Consider the following 12,556-nt stretch of genomic DNA (forward strand, 5'->3'; position numbering starts at 1 on the left):
CACTTTGATTGCACACAGGTGGATCTTAACTAATTATGTGACTTATGAAGTGAATTGGTTGGACCAGCTCTTATTTAGGGCTTTCATTTGAAAGGGGGTGAATATGCACACTCCAGACTTCTGTTTTTTCATCTTAATTATTGTTTGTGTCACAATAAAACAACGATTTGCACTTTTAAAGTGGTAGGCATGTTGTGTAAATCAAATGGTGCTAACTCCCCAAAAATCCATTTTAATTCCAGCTTGTAATGCGACAAAACAGGACAAACACCAAGGGGGATGAATGCTTTCGAAAGGCACTGTACAAATAAAATGATCACTGTGGTAATGTGATCATAATTTACTGTCAATATTACATACAATAGAGATCCTTCTGATATATAAAACTATTTTTAATGAATCTACACTGAGTGCAGAATTATTAGGCAAGTGAGTATTTTGACCACAACATCCTTTTAATGCATGTTGTCCCACTCCAAGCTGTTTAGGCTTGAAAGCCTACTACCAATTAAGTATATCAGGTGCTGTGCATCTGTGTAATGAGAGGGGGTGTGGTCTAATGACATCAACACCTTATATCAGGTGTGCATAATTATTAGGCAACCTCTTTTCCTCTGGCAAAATGGGTCAGAAGAGAGATCTGACAGACTTTGAAAAGTCTAAAATTGTGAGATGTCTTGCAGACGGATGCAGCACTCTTGAAATTGCGAAGATGTTGAAACGTGATCACCGAACAATCAAGCGTTTCATTGCAAATAGTCAACAGGGTTGAAAGAAGCGTGTGGGGAAAAAAAGGCGCAAAATAACTGCACATGATCTGCGGAAAATCAAGCGTGAAGCTAACAAGCAGCCATTAGCATCCAGTTCTGCCATATTCCAGAGTTGCAACATTCCTGGAGTGTCAAAGAGTACAAGGTGTGCAATACTGAGGGACATGGCCAAGGTAAGGAAGACTGAAAAACGACCACCACTGAGTAAGGCACACAAGATAAAACGTCAAGACTGGGCCAAGAAATATCTTAAGACTGATTTTTCTAAGGTGCTGTGGTCTGATGAGATGAGAGTGACTCTTGATGGGCCAGATGGATGGGCCTGTGGCTGGATCAGTAATGGGCACAGAGCTCCACTCTGACTCAGACGCCAGCAAGGTGGAGGTGGAGTACTGCTATGGGCTGGTATCATCAAAGATGAGCTTGTTGGACCTTTTCGAGTTGAGGATGGACTCAAACTCAACTCCCAGACCTACTGCCAGTTCCTGAAAGAAACCTTCTTCAAGCAGTGGTATAGGAAAAAGTCAGCATCTTTCAAGAAGAACATGATTTTCATGCAGGATAATACTCCATCTCATGCGTCCAAATACTCCACTGCGTGGCTAGCCAGTAAAGGCCTGAAAGGTGAAAAAATAATGACATGGCCCCCTTGTTCACCTGACCTAAACCCCATAGAGAACCTGTGGTCCATTATAAAACGTGAGGTCTACAAAGAGGGAAAACAGTACACATCTCTGAACAGCGTCTGGGAGGCCGTGGTTGCTGCTGCACACAATGTTGGTCGTGAACAGATAAAGAAATTGACTGAATCTATGGATGGAAGGCTTTTGAGTGTCCTCATGAAGAAGGGTGGCTATATTGGTCACTGATTTGTTTTTGTTTTGTGTTTGAATGTCAGATATGTTTATTTGCAAATCTGGAGTTGTCATATCAGTGTACCTGGTGAAAATAAATAAGTGAAATGGCTACATATTTGGTTTTTATTAAGTTGCCTAATAATTCTGCACAGTGAAAGTTACCTGAACACATACATATTCTCCTAAAATGGCCAAAACTAAAAACGCCCCACTCTAACTTCCATACATATTCAGCTTTGATATTTATGAGACTTTTTGGTTGATTGAGAACATAGTTGTTGTTCAATAATAAAACTAATCCTCAAAAATACAACTTGCCTAATAATTCTGCACTCAGTGTATTCAATAATCAAATAAAAGGTCTTAGACATAAATTATTTCTTGTTATAACACCAGAGCCAAATTATTAAATTTATTTTAATAATGGGAGCGGACAACACAAAATAATATCTGAAACATTAAATAAAAATACTAAATAGCATCTACATCACCCAATGTAAATCAAAATAAATAATCATAATGCAGTATTATATTTGAGTAGTATAACAAATAACAACCCTCCACTGATATTTTACCCTCTACCATTTCAAATAAGAAAAAATAATTCTAAACAGAATATGCATATGTTAAAAACAACCGTGCCTTTCTAAACAGTGTGTTCACTCCTGAGCAATTCAGTTGCTCAAAACACAAGGACATACCATTTTATAGTTACATTTGAAACCCCATGCCCTGATCTTTTCAAAGGAAAGCAGTCCAAAAATTCAAGTATGATCATGATCAAGTGTAAATACAAAAATGCCCAGTAACATCACCATCCCTGAGTACTTCAACGTCGTGAAAATCTTCTACACAGAAACAACTCGGAACTCTACATTTGCGAGAAATACTGCATTAATTGCACAGAACTAAATAACTTCTGAATAATCTCAGTACCACTAGAGTTATGTTGTCACGTGATCTTTCAATACTATATTGTGCGTTATTTTGCTACTTGAAGCAACAAGTAGATAACATTACTTCTATATTTTCTCTACTATTATCTCTAGAGCAGTATTCGGTCTAGCTTTTTAAGTTCGAATATGAGATGGTAGTCACCAAAATGTTTACAGTCTACTGCATAATCTATATACAAATGCAATTAAGTCAGAACTAAATGTAGCTCAGAACTAAAGTGAGTGTCAGAGGGTTTTGAGGGACACTGGACAACATGTGCCATAGGGATTTACTGGAGAGAGCTGTTTGGAGTGGTCACTTTACCCCATCGTAACTGCATACAACTGGGAAAATCTCAAATTAAACGGTGCACAGCGATTTGCCACCATGCCGCTGTTGTCACTTGTACACTTCATATAAATTTAATTGCTGCACGTCAGTTTTTACCTGCTAGCATGTGCCTGTGATTTTGTCCCAACTGACCTCATGCACTCTGCTGAAACTGTGCGTTATGGAAAAATGGTCCATTCCACCTGGAGATATGTTCTATTTTTGGGCCATAAAAATGTGAACAGAATCCTAAAACCAAGAAACTACCCAAATCCATTCCATAGCAATACTGCAAATCACAGTTTGTTTGTTTTCTAAGCTATGTTTGAAAACACATGATTATTACAGGTCTACGAACACTTTAAAAATCTACACACTGCACCTTTAAGGTGGCACACATGCTGCTAATGTTCTTGAGTGGTTGTTAGATGACGTACATTTTCACCCAATATAGCATCCTACAGAGCCTTTCATTAATGAAAACATCTCAAATGCATGACTCAAGATGTTTCTTCTGGAACAGTCCATTAACTGGTTTTGTTTCCTGCAGAATATTCATATGAACGTCACATTGATTCTCCTGGAAGTAAGCATGTGAAATCTATCCGAGGTGCTGCCCAAGGTTCCTCTCATAGTTCTCCATGCAGATCTGAATGCACCGAGTGAAGTAGCTGGGCTCAGAAATGGCTCTGAGGAGGTCAGTTTGAATCAGACACAGGTCATACAACTCTGAAGTGGAGGCTGTGCGGGTCTCCGAGCCCTCAGGATCCAGAAATACCTACAGAAGCATGATGGATTACAAACAGTTGATTTAGCTACATTACTGGGGGGGGGGGGGGGGGGGGGGGGGGAGTGACCAGGGTTTTTCCACTCACCTTAGGATGCACAATAGTGTCATCATCGTTTTGGTGGATGTTGTCATCAATAAAGATGTGTTGGATTGTGGAGTCAAATGGGTCAATCCACAGTGGCTTTCCTCCCATAATGGTGTGTGTGTTTCGTACCCACCTGTTAAGATGAAGAGGATTATGAGCAGTTGTACACACATTTACCTGGAGGTAAGTTTAGCCCACAGTAAGAATGCAATCAAATATGGATACATTATTCAGAATGAACACACAATTAATGCTCAGAAGATATCTGGGTCAAGACTAGAGTTGTGCAACAGAAAAGACTTGCAAGCAGGAGGTTTTTACTTTCATGCAAGCCTGAGTGAACATTCAGATATGAAAGACCAAAGAAAGACCATGTTCATTAACATTACTATATGGTGCTGAGTGATGCACTTTATTAACTCCCTGGTCAGGGTCATGGTGTTATAAGTTAGGCTAATTCTACCAAACAATGGTAAAATGGAGGAAGCCATGGCCTAAAGGTTAGAAAAGCAGCTTTGGGACCAAAAGGTTGCTGGTTCGATTCCCTAGACCAGCAGGAATAGCTGAAGTGTCCTTGAGCAAGGGACCTAACCCCCAACTGCTCCCCAGGCTGCCCATTCTGGATGAGCATCTGCTAAATAGCCGTAATGTAACGCATGAAGAATAAAGTTAATGTCTTGGAATGTCAAAGTCCAACACAAATGTTGTGCGAGCAGTTTATGTGAGGAAACTAGGGATGAGCGAGTACAGCATTATCTGTATCTGTTAACCATATGAATTATCCGTATCCGTACTCAGAATGGGTGGGGCCTAACCCAGAAGTGGGCAGGATTTAACCCAGAAGTGGGTCTGGTTGTCTTGAAACAGGCAGGGCTTAAACCAGTATGTTATTTTAAGCATGCAATTGATATGGGTTGATCAGAAATTGTTATATTTATTGCTGATTAGAAAACTATTTACAGGACAGCATCAGCATTGAGCTTCAGGTCAATGGTTTTGATCACGATAGCAAACGAACTATTTACAGAACAAGTTTTGCAACAATGAATACAACACATGCGGTTGCAATTATGAAATGAAATGAACAAGAGTTTTCATACTCAACATAGCTTTCTTTTTTTAACTTTTAATTTTTTATGATCAGTGTGATTTTTTTTTTGGTTCTTTTTTTAATTTTTTTTATTTCCACACCAGGTGTGTGTGTGTGTGTGTGTGTGTGTGTGTGTGTAGCTTAATTTGTAATATTATTTATACCACTACTACCTAGAAAGTGTCAGACACTCAGTATGTGAAGTAAAATAAAACTGGTTAGAGCCAACTGACGGTTTAAAAAAACAAAAAAATAAACCTCCGATGACTGGCAGAGAGAGCGAGAGAGAGTGTGTGTAGCTTAATCTGTAATACTTATACCACTACTACCTTTATTTTTACATGAATTACAGCAAGAAAGTGTCAGACACTCAATGCGTGAAGTAAAAAAAACCCTGTTTTTAACCGACGGTTAAAAAACGGAAAAAAAAATCTCTGACAGGCAGAGACGCAACGCGAGTCGCTTTCTACCAAGCACCACGTCTGAACGAACCCACATTTACCAGAACTCTACTGGTTATAAGTAAGTACAAACTGAAATAAAAACAAACTTGAAGCTGAAGAAACCCGAAACGTTAACAGAAAAGACCCGCGATCCTGAGTGACTGAGGGAGAGACAGAGAGCTGTTCTCTGTGTGAGTGAGCAGAGCGGTGTGTGTAGGGGAGGGGCGCTGTGACGCTGTGTGAGGATTTTCATTCAGTCCGAGCACAGATATTGACTCGTATTACTCGTATAATACTCGTACTCGGCAAAAGTGCTTTATCCGTACCGGATACTCGTTTCAGCCGAGTATCCGGCTCAACTCTAGAGGAAACCCACCAACATCCCAGAGTTGAAGCTGTTCTGTACAGAGGAATGGGCTAAAATACCTCCAAGCCGATGTGCAGGATTGATCAACAGTCACCGGAAACGTTTAGTTTCAGTTACAAGAAGCTCATAACAAAATACTGAAAGCAAATGTTCACATACTTTTACCACTCACCAATATGTAATATTGAACCATTTTCCTTAATAAATAAATAACCAAGTATAATATTTTTGTCTCATTTTGTTTGGATTCTCTTTATCTTGTGTGAAACTCTAGTGATGTTTTAGGTCATATTTATGCAAAAATATAGAATATTCTAAAGGGTTCACAAACTTTCAAGCACATCTGCATATTGGTATCTGAAATTATTGGAACAGCAAAGCCAATTCTTTTCTATCCACTGAAGACATTTGGATTTGAGATCAAAAGACAAATATGAGATGACATCTCTGAATTTCAGTTTTTGTTTCCTCATTCATTATCTCTAGCCGCTTTATCCTGTTCTACAGGGTCGCAGGCAAGCTGGAGCCTATCCCAGCTGACTACGGGCGAAAGGCGGGGTACACCCTGGACAAGTCGCTGACACATAGACACAGACAACCATTCACACTCACATTCACACCTACGGTCAATTTAGAGTCACCAGTTAACCTGACCTGCATGTCTTTGGACTGTGGGGGAAACCGGAGCACCCGGAGGAAACCCACGCGGACACGGGGAGAACATGCAAACTCCGCACAGAAAGGCCCTCGTCGGCCACGGGGCTCGAACCCAGGACCTCCTTGCTGTGAGGCGACAGCGCTAACCACTACACCACCGTGCCACCTTTTCGTTTCCTAAACAACTTAAAATATGGCACCTTTGGTGGCAGACCAATTTTAAGTGAGCAAATGTATAGGAATAGACAGTCAAAGTAAATACCACTTAATATGTGGTTGCCTATCTCTTACTTGCAATAACTGCATCAAGTCAGTGATCCACTGACACCACCAAACTGTTGCGTTCTTCTTTTGTGATGCTCGTCCAGGTTTGTACCACAGCTTCTTTCAGGTGTTTGTTTTGGAGAATTTCTCCCTTCAGGAGATGAAATGCTGCTCAATTGGGTTAAGGGCTGGTGATTGACTTGGTCAGTCTAAAACCTTCCACTTTTTTCTCCTGATGAAGTTCTTTGTTGCTGGCAGTGTGTTTTGAGTCATTGTTTGCTGCTTCTTCTTCTTTTGGCTGCTCCTGATTAGGGGTCACCACAGTGGATCTTTCGTCTCCATTGCTTCCTGTCTTCCACATCCTTCTCTACCACACCTGCCAATTTCACATCCTCTCTCACCACATCCATGTATCTCCTCTTTGGCCTTCCTCGTTTTCATGTGCCTGGCAGCTCCATCCTCAACATTCTCCTTCCAACATGCTCTGCATCTCTTCTCAGGATGTGTCCATACCATCTCAGTCTCATCTCGCTTAGCTTAATTCCCAAGCTCTCCACATGTGCTGTCCCCCTGATGTGCTCGTTCCTTATCCTGTCCAACCTCGTCACTCCCATCGCAAACCTTAACATCCTCAACTCCGCCACCTCCAACTTTGCCTCCTGTCTCTTCGTTAAGGGTACGGTCTCCAATCCATGCATCACAGCTGGTCTTATACATCTTACCTTCCACTTTTGCTGGGACTTTCCTATCACAAATGACTCCCGAAATCCTTCTCCAACTGCTCCACCCTGCCTGCACTCTCTTTCTCACACCTCACTATCGCAGCCCCCATTTTCCTGCACAGTTGACCCCAGGTACTTGAATTCACCGACTTTCTTTACGTCTCCTCCTTGCATCTTCACTACACTCTCATCCCCATTCTCATTGATGCACATGTATTCTGTTTTGCTACTGCTCACCTTCATTCCTCTTCGTTCCAATGCATACCTCCATCTCTCCAAACCCAACTCAACCTCCTTTCTACTTTCACCACATATCACCCGCAAACATCATGTTCCATGGTGACTCTTGCCTCACTTCGTCTGTCAAGCTATCCATCACTATAGCAAACAAGAAAGGACTCAAAGCAGATCCTTGATGAAGTCCCACCTTCACCTTGAACCATTCAGTCCTTCTTTCCATCCTATCTGCTAACTCTCTCGCTCTACCAGTCAATGTTCCCACATTCAGTGTTCCTACCCTCAATTCTAAGCTCCTTCCCTTCAATCTTTCACACTCTCTCCTAACACACCTCCCCCCTCTCTTTCTCCTTATCCGTTTTGGTGCAACAGTAGCATACTTTCCAACGGCACCCTGTTGACCAACAGTACCGGAGATGGCCGTTGTTAACCTGGGCCCCAACCGATCCGGTATGGTATTTCTCTTTTGAATCCACATGTTAGATTTGGTACAGTTTTATGCCGGATGCCCTTACTGATGCAACCCTCTCCATTTATCCGGGCTTAGGACCGGCACCAAGAGTACACTTATGCACCCCCAGTGGCTGGATTGAGTCATTGTCTTGCTGCATGATGAAATTCCTCCTCATTAGATTGGATGCATTTCTCTGTTAATTGGCAGACAGAAAGTTTCTATGGACTTGTGAATTCATTCTGCTGCTACCATCATGAGTTACATCAATAATAGACTAATGGGTCCATTCCAGAAGCAACCATGTAAGCCCAAGCCAACACACTACCTCTAATGTACTTGACCAATGAGCTTGTATGTTTTGAGCAGATCCTTTCTTCACACTTTGGACTTTTCATCACTTCAGTAGAGGTCAATCTTGGTTCTAGGACTCTTGTGACTCATTACTTGGGGAAAATAAGAGATTTTCGCAAGTATGTTGATCTGTCCATTTGTGTGTTGGTGCTCTAGCATCTTCATTTCTTGACCAATCTTCACCAAAATGCACAGGAGAACTCACTAGGTTCACACAAAGACATTAGCTTTTGGTGGGTTAAGGTCAAAGGTCAAGGTCAAATCTCGTAAAACCACCTAATCAGCCATAACTTCCGTTTCTTTGTGATTTTCGCAAGTATCGTGCTCCGCATGACTTTTCAGTTCTGTATTTCTTTGCAAATTTCAATCTGGCCTTCCAATTTTTACTATTCCTGAATAAGAACAGTAATTGTTTAATAATTGTTTAAACAATCACTCTACCAGGGCACATCTGGGCAACAAGAAACACCTCAAACAAGTATTCAAACAAAAGGTGCCATATTGTAAATTGTCTCACACAAACAGATTTAAATATTAGGAAATGAAAGCTGAAATTCTGGTATATTGTCTTATATTCATCTTTTGATCTCAAACCAAATGTTTTCAGTGTATAGCAAAACAATATAACTGGCCTTGCGGTTCCAATACTTTCAGAGGATACTGTATAATATTTACATTACATTAACGGCATTTAACAGACCCTCTTATCCAGAGCGACGTACAACACACCCAAAGCAGCCTGGGGAGCATTTGGGGGTTAGGTGCCTTGCTCAAGGGCACTTCAGCCATTCCTACTGGTCCAGGGACTCGAACCAGCAACCTTTTGGTCCCAAAGCTGCTTCTCTATTAGGCCATGGCTTCCCCTTTTTTGCTAAGGTTTTCACCAGTTCCAATTTATGCTGGAAAATCTCAGACCACCATGAATGCAACTAACCAGGATGGATCTTAGGTTACATTTTGTTGGATCCTCACCAGTTGAAGTGGTCTTGGAAGCCACCCAAACCCTGTGAGGAGCTTAAGTACCGGTACAGACTCCGTTCCCCATCTTGTGTAGATAAATGCGTCTCTCCATGAATCAGAATAACACCCTTAGTGTTGCATCTGATCTGACCTGGTGTTGTGTCCACACTTAGCTACAAGGGGCAAAATATTCTGCTTGAGTTTTACTTTGAGAATGAGTCATTTAAGGTTAGTTCTTTGTATTTTTTATGGATCTACCTTCAGTTCTGGCAGTTCAGGGAAGAGCGGATGGATGCCATGCTCAAGGGCTTGTTGAATGACCTTCAACAGACGAGGAAGGTCTGTACCAAATGTGCGGAAGATGATGGAAAACTCAATCCCTTGTGAGACCAGCTCCTGTAGCAGCTGGAAGAAAGAGGGCAGGATCCAGTGGTACAGTTTTCCATCTTCTCCTTTTACAGAGAGCTCCTTGTGTTCAGGCAGGTCAGAAGGCCAGCGCAGCAGTTCGAGATGCTCTTCAAGAACCTTCTGGAAACGCTTGCCTGGCCCAGCTGTGGTGAAACCTACTACTCTACCAAACTGAGAGTAGTAACTCACAGCACCCTCGCATGGTGGGAGGAGAGATGGAGACTCACACATCCACTCCCATTTTCCTGTAGCATGCACAAAACAAACAATCTGATAGCAAAAACTCATCCCATATTTTTCCAACCAGTAAATAAACCCACTGAAATAGAAGGACAAAATAAACTACCTGTTGCTTTTTTTTTTAATATGAAATATATATTTGGTAAACATCTATTTGGGAGTCTTTAAGGTGGCAAATTACACAATCTTGTCAGGATGTTTGCAACTGCAATAAAGAAAAAAAAAGGTAACATCTCATCTCATTATCTCTAGTCGCTTTATCCTGTTCTACAGGGTCGCAGGCAAGCTGGAGCCTATCCCAGCTGACTACAGGCAAAAGGCGGGGTACACTCTGGACAAGTTGCCAGGTCATCACAGGGCTGACACATAGACACAGACAACCATTCACACTCACATTCACACCTACGGTCAATTCAGAGTCACCAGTTAACCTAACCTGCATGTCTTTGGACTGTGGGGGAAACCCACGCGGACACGGGGAGAACATGCAAACTCCGCACAGAAAGGCCCTCGCCAGCCACGGGGCTCGAACCCGGACCTTCTTGCTGTGAGGCGACAGTGCTAACCCCTACACCACCGTGCCGCCCAGAAAGGTAACATTTCCCCCCCTAATTTATTTAAAGATTAAGAGGCAAATAGCTGGGATTAGCTCCAGCTTCGCCCACGACCCTGATGGATAAGTGATCTAGATCAGCCTCTCTCAACCGGGGTGCCGTCTGGCTTCGTTAGGGGTGCCATCAAAAAAAATTATATATTCTAACATTGAAATAAATAAAATGAATTAAAATCCCAAAAAACGATAGTTACACTAATGCAGATCATCGCTGCCTCATGCATCATCAAAATTTGTCTCACGACCCCCTTTCCCATGTCACAACGTCACTGCCGGGGTCAGCGTATGGTCAACGTGACGGCGTATATTTTATATGGGGGTGCCTTGAGAATTTGCATACTTCTGAAGGGTGCCATGACTGAAAAAAGGTTGAGAAACGCTGATCTAGATAATGGCTGGATAGACAAATTTTAACATCCAGCTACTTCTAAACAGTTTGCAGGTTCAAAACCTAAGAAAAGTGTATGGGGACATAATTTATCGCAACGCTGATATAAGATCAGCATTATTTCCCAGGGCGGCACGGTGGTGTAGTGGTTAGCGCTGTCGTCTCACAGCAAGAAGGTCCGGGTTCGAGCCCCGTGGCCGGCGAGGGCCTTTCTGTGCGGAGTTTGCATGTTCTCCCCGTGTCCGCGTGGGTTTCCTCCGGGTGCTCCGGTTTCCCCCACAGTCCAAAGACATGCAGGTTAGGTTAACTGGTGACTCTAAATTGACCGTAGGTGTGAATGTGAGTGTGAATGGTTGTCTGTGTCTATGTGTCAGCCCTGTGATGACCTGGCGACTTGTCCAGGGTGTACCCCGCCTTTCGCCCGTAGTCAGCTGGGATAGGCTCCAGCTTGCCTGCGACCCTGTAGAAGGATAAAGCGGCTAGAGATAACGAGATGAGATGAGATTATTTCCCAGCTGTATCCAACAGATTTCAATAAAACTCGTGTGGTCAGTCTCACCTTTTGCCATCCGTCCCCAGGTCACAGTGGACAAAAAATATTCAAGAGCAGCAACCGTCCCTTGTTTTGTAACAGCATCAGTTATCAGGATAGTGTTGTTCACATCAATGTGAAGGACTATTTTCGTTTTCCTAACTGACAGTAATCGTGAAGCTGATAAAGACGGATGTTCAGCACTGTCTGACTTCTCCTGTACTACATCTCCATTGTAATCATTGCTGGCCTGAGGTGTTTCACAAGGGTTTTGTGAGACAGACATGGTGTAACAATAATCTCTTTTCTTCCCTGAACACTAAGAGCTGAGCTAAACGGATCAGACTTTCATGATGAAGGAAAAACAACTTACAAGGTGTCGGATAAAGCCAGCAAGATGTACTGGATACTTCATTACCCAGACTGGAGTAATCCTGAGATATAAATAGACATGCAGCTATACAGCTGAGGCGGATCTGGCGAACAAATACAGACTTGAATACACATAAGGAGATGAGAAGAAGAAGGATAAATTAATCAAGTCTGCCGTAAAAGAATTCTACCTAAGTAGCTGTACTGTAATTCTCATAGCTAAACAGCTAGCATAGCTACCATAACAAGAAGTGCAGTAAGGTTAAAAACACAGAAGCCATATAAGTATAATGTCACCGGATAACACCACATCTCTCTCCACTCGACTTGATTATATTTACACTTGCTGGTTATATTAAGTGTGAATTATTCGTCACCACAACACTCAATAAATAAAGCCCTCACTCAGACACCGGCATTCCAGGCACCGGTATAACAACAATAAAACACTTCCGGGTTCCTGTCGGACACTGAGGAGGATGTAGCTACCTGATTCACGTGCCTCTGTCAGATTTGCGCTGCGCATGCGCGATTTCATTCGAAAAGGAAGGACGGTGGGAGGAGCTGTAGCACGCATGCTCACCACTGAGCTCATAGCCTATTTAAAACCAGTTCTGTACTTACATTAAATTATTCATAAGTACAATTTAAATGAATGAATTTATATAATTTATACAGTTAAATATGTAA

At 42.2% G+C, this 12,556-nt stretch overlaps 1 protein-coding gene across 2 annotated transcripts; it reads right to left on the reverse strand.

The window, feature by feature from the left end:
• Positions 1 to 2,061: 2,061 nt before the first annotated feature.
• Positions 2,062 to 12,324, reverse strand: si:dkey-32e6.3 (uncharacterized). Of its 2 annotated transcripts, none has more exons than XM_060936937.1 (5): positions 11,868 to 12,324; positions 9,572 to 9,966; positions 9,326 to 9,486; positions 3,769 to 3,901; positions 2,062 to 3,671 (listed from the first exon to the last, which is right to left on the reverse strand). In XM_060936937.1, the coding sequence occupies exons 2-5, from the start codon at positions 9,950 to 9,952 to the stop codon at positions 3,495 to 3,497; spliced, it is 852 nt and encodes a 283-aa protein (XP_060792920.1). In that variant the 5' UTR covers positions 9,953 to 9,966; positions 11,868 to 12,324; the 3' UTR covers positions 2,062 to 3,494. The 2 variants fall into 2 exon arrangements, with proteins under 2 accessions (XP_060792920.1, XP_060792919.1); XM_060936936.1 differs by having other exon boundaries at positions 11,522 to 12,324.
• Between the last annotated feature and the right edge of the window lie 232 nt (positions 12,325 to 12,556).

This window comes from Neoarius graeffei, chromosome 13 (assembly GCF_027579695.1).
Source record: "Neoarius graeffei isolate fNeoGra1 chromosome 13, fNeoGra1.pri, whole genome shotgun sequence".
Taxonomy (NCBI): Eukaryota; Metazoa; Chordata; class Actinopteri; order Siluriformes; family Ariidae; genus Neoarius; species Neoarius graeffei.

What these genes read in the sequence shown, in the direction of transcription:
- si:dkey-32e6.3 (XM_060936936.1), bottom strand. Translation starts at nt 11,780, where the DNA reads ATGTCTGTCTCACAAAACCCTTGTGAAACACCTCAGGCCAGCAATGAT. An exon ending in CTGGGGACGGATGGCAAAAG is followed by an intron (nt 9,967 to 11,521) that starts GTGAGACTGACC and finishes TGCATGCTACAG; the next exon opens with GAAAATGGGAGTGGATGTGT. An exon ending in TTCCAAGACCACTTCAACTG is followed by an intron (nt 3,902 to 9,325) that starts GTGAGGATCCAA and finishes TCATCTTAACAG; the next exon opens with GTGGGTACGAAACACACACA.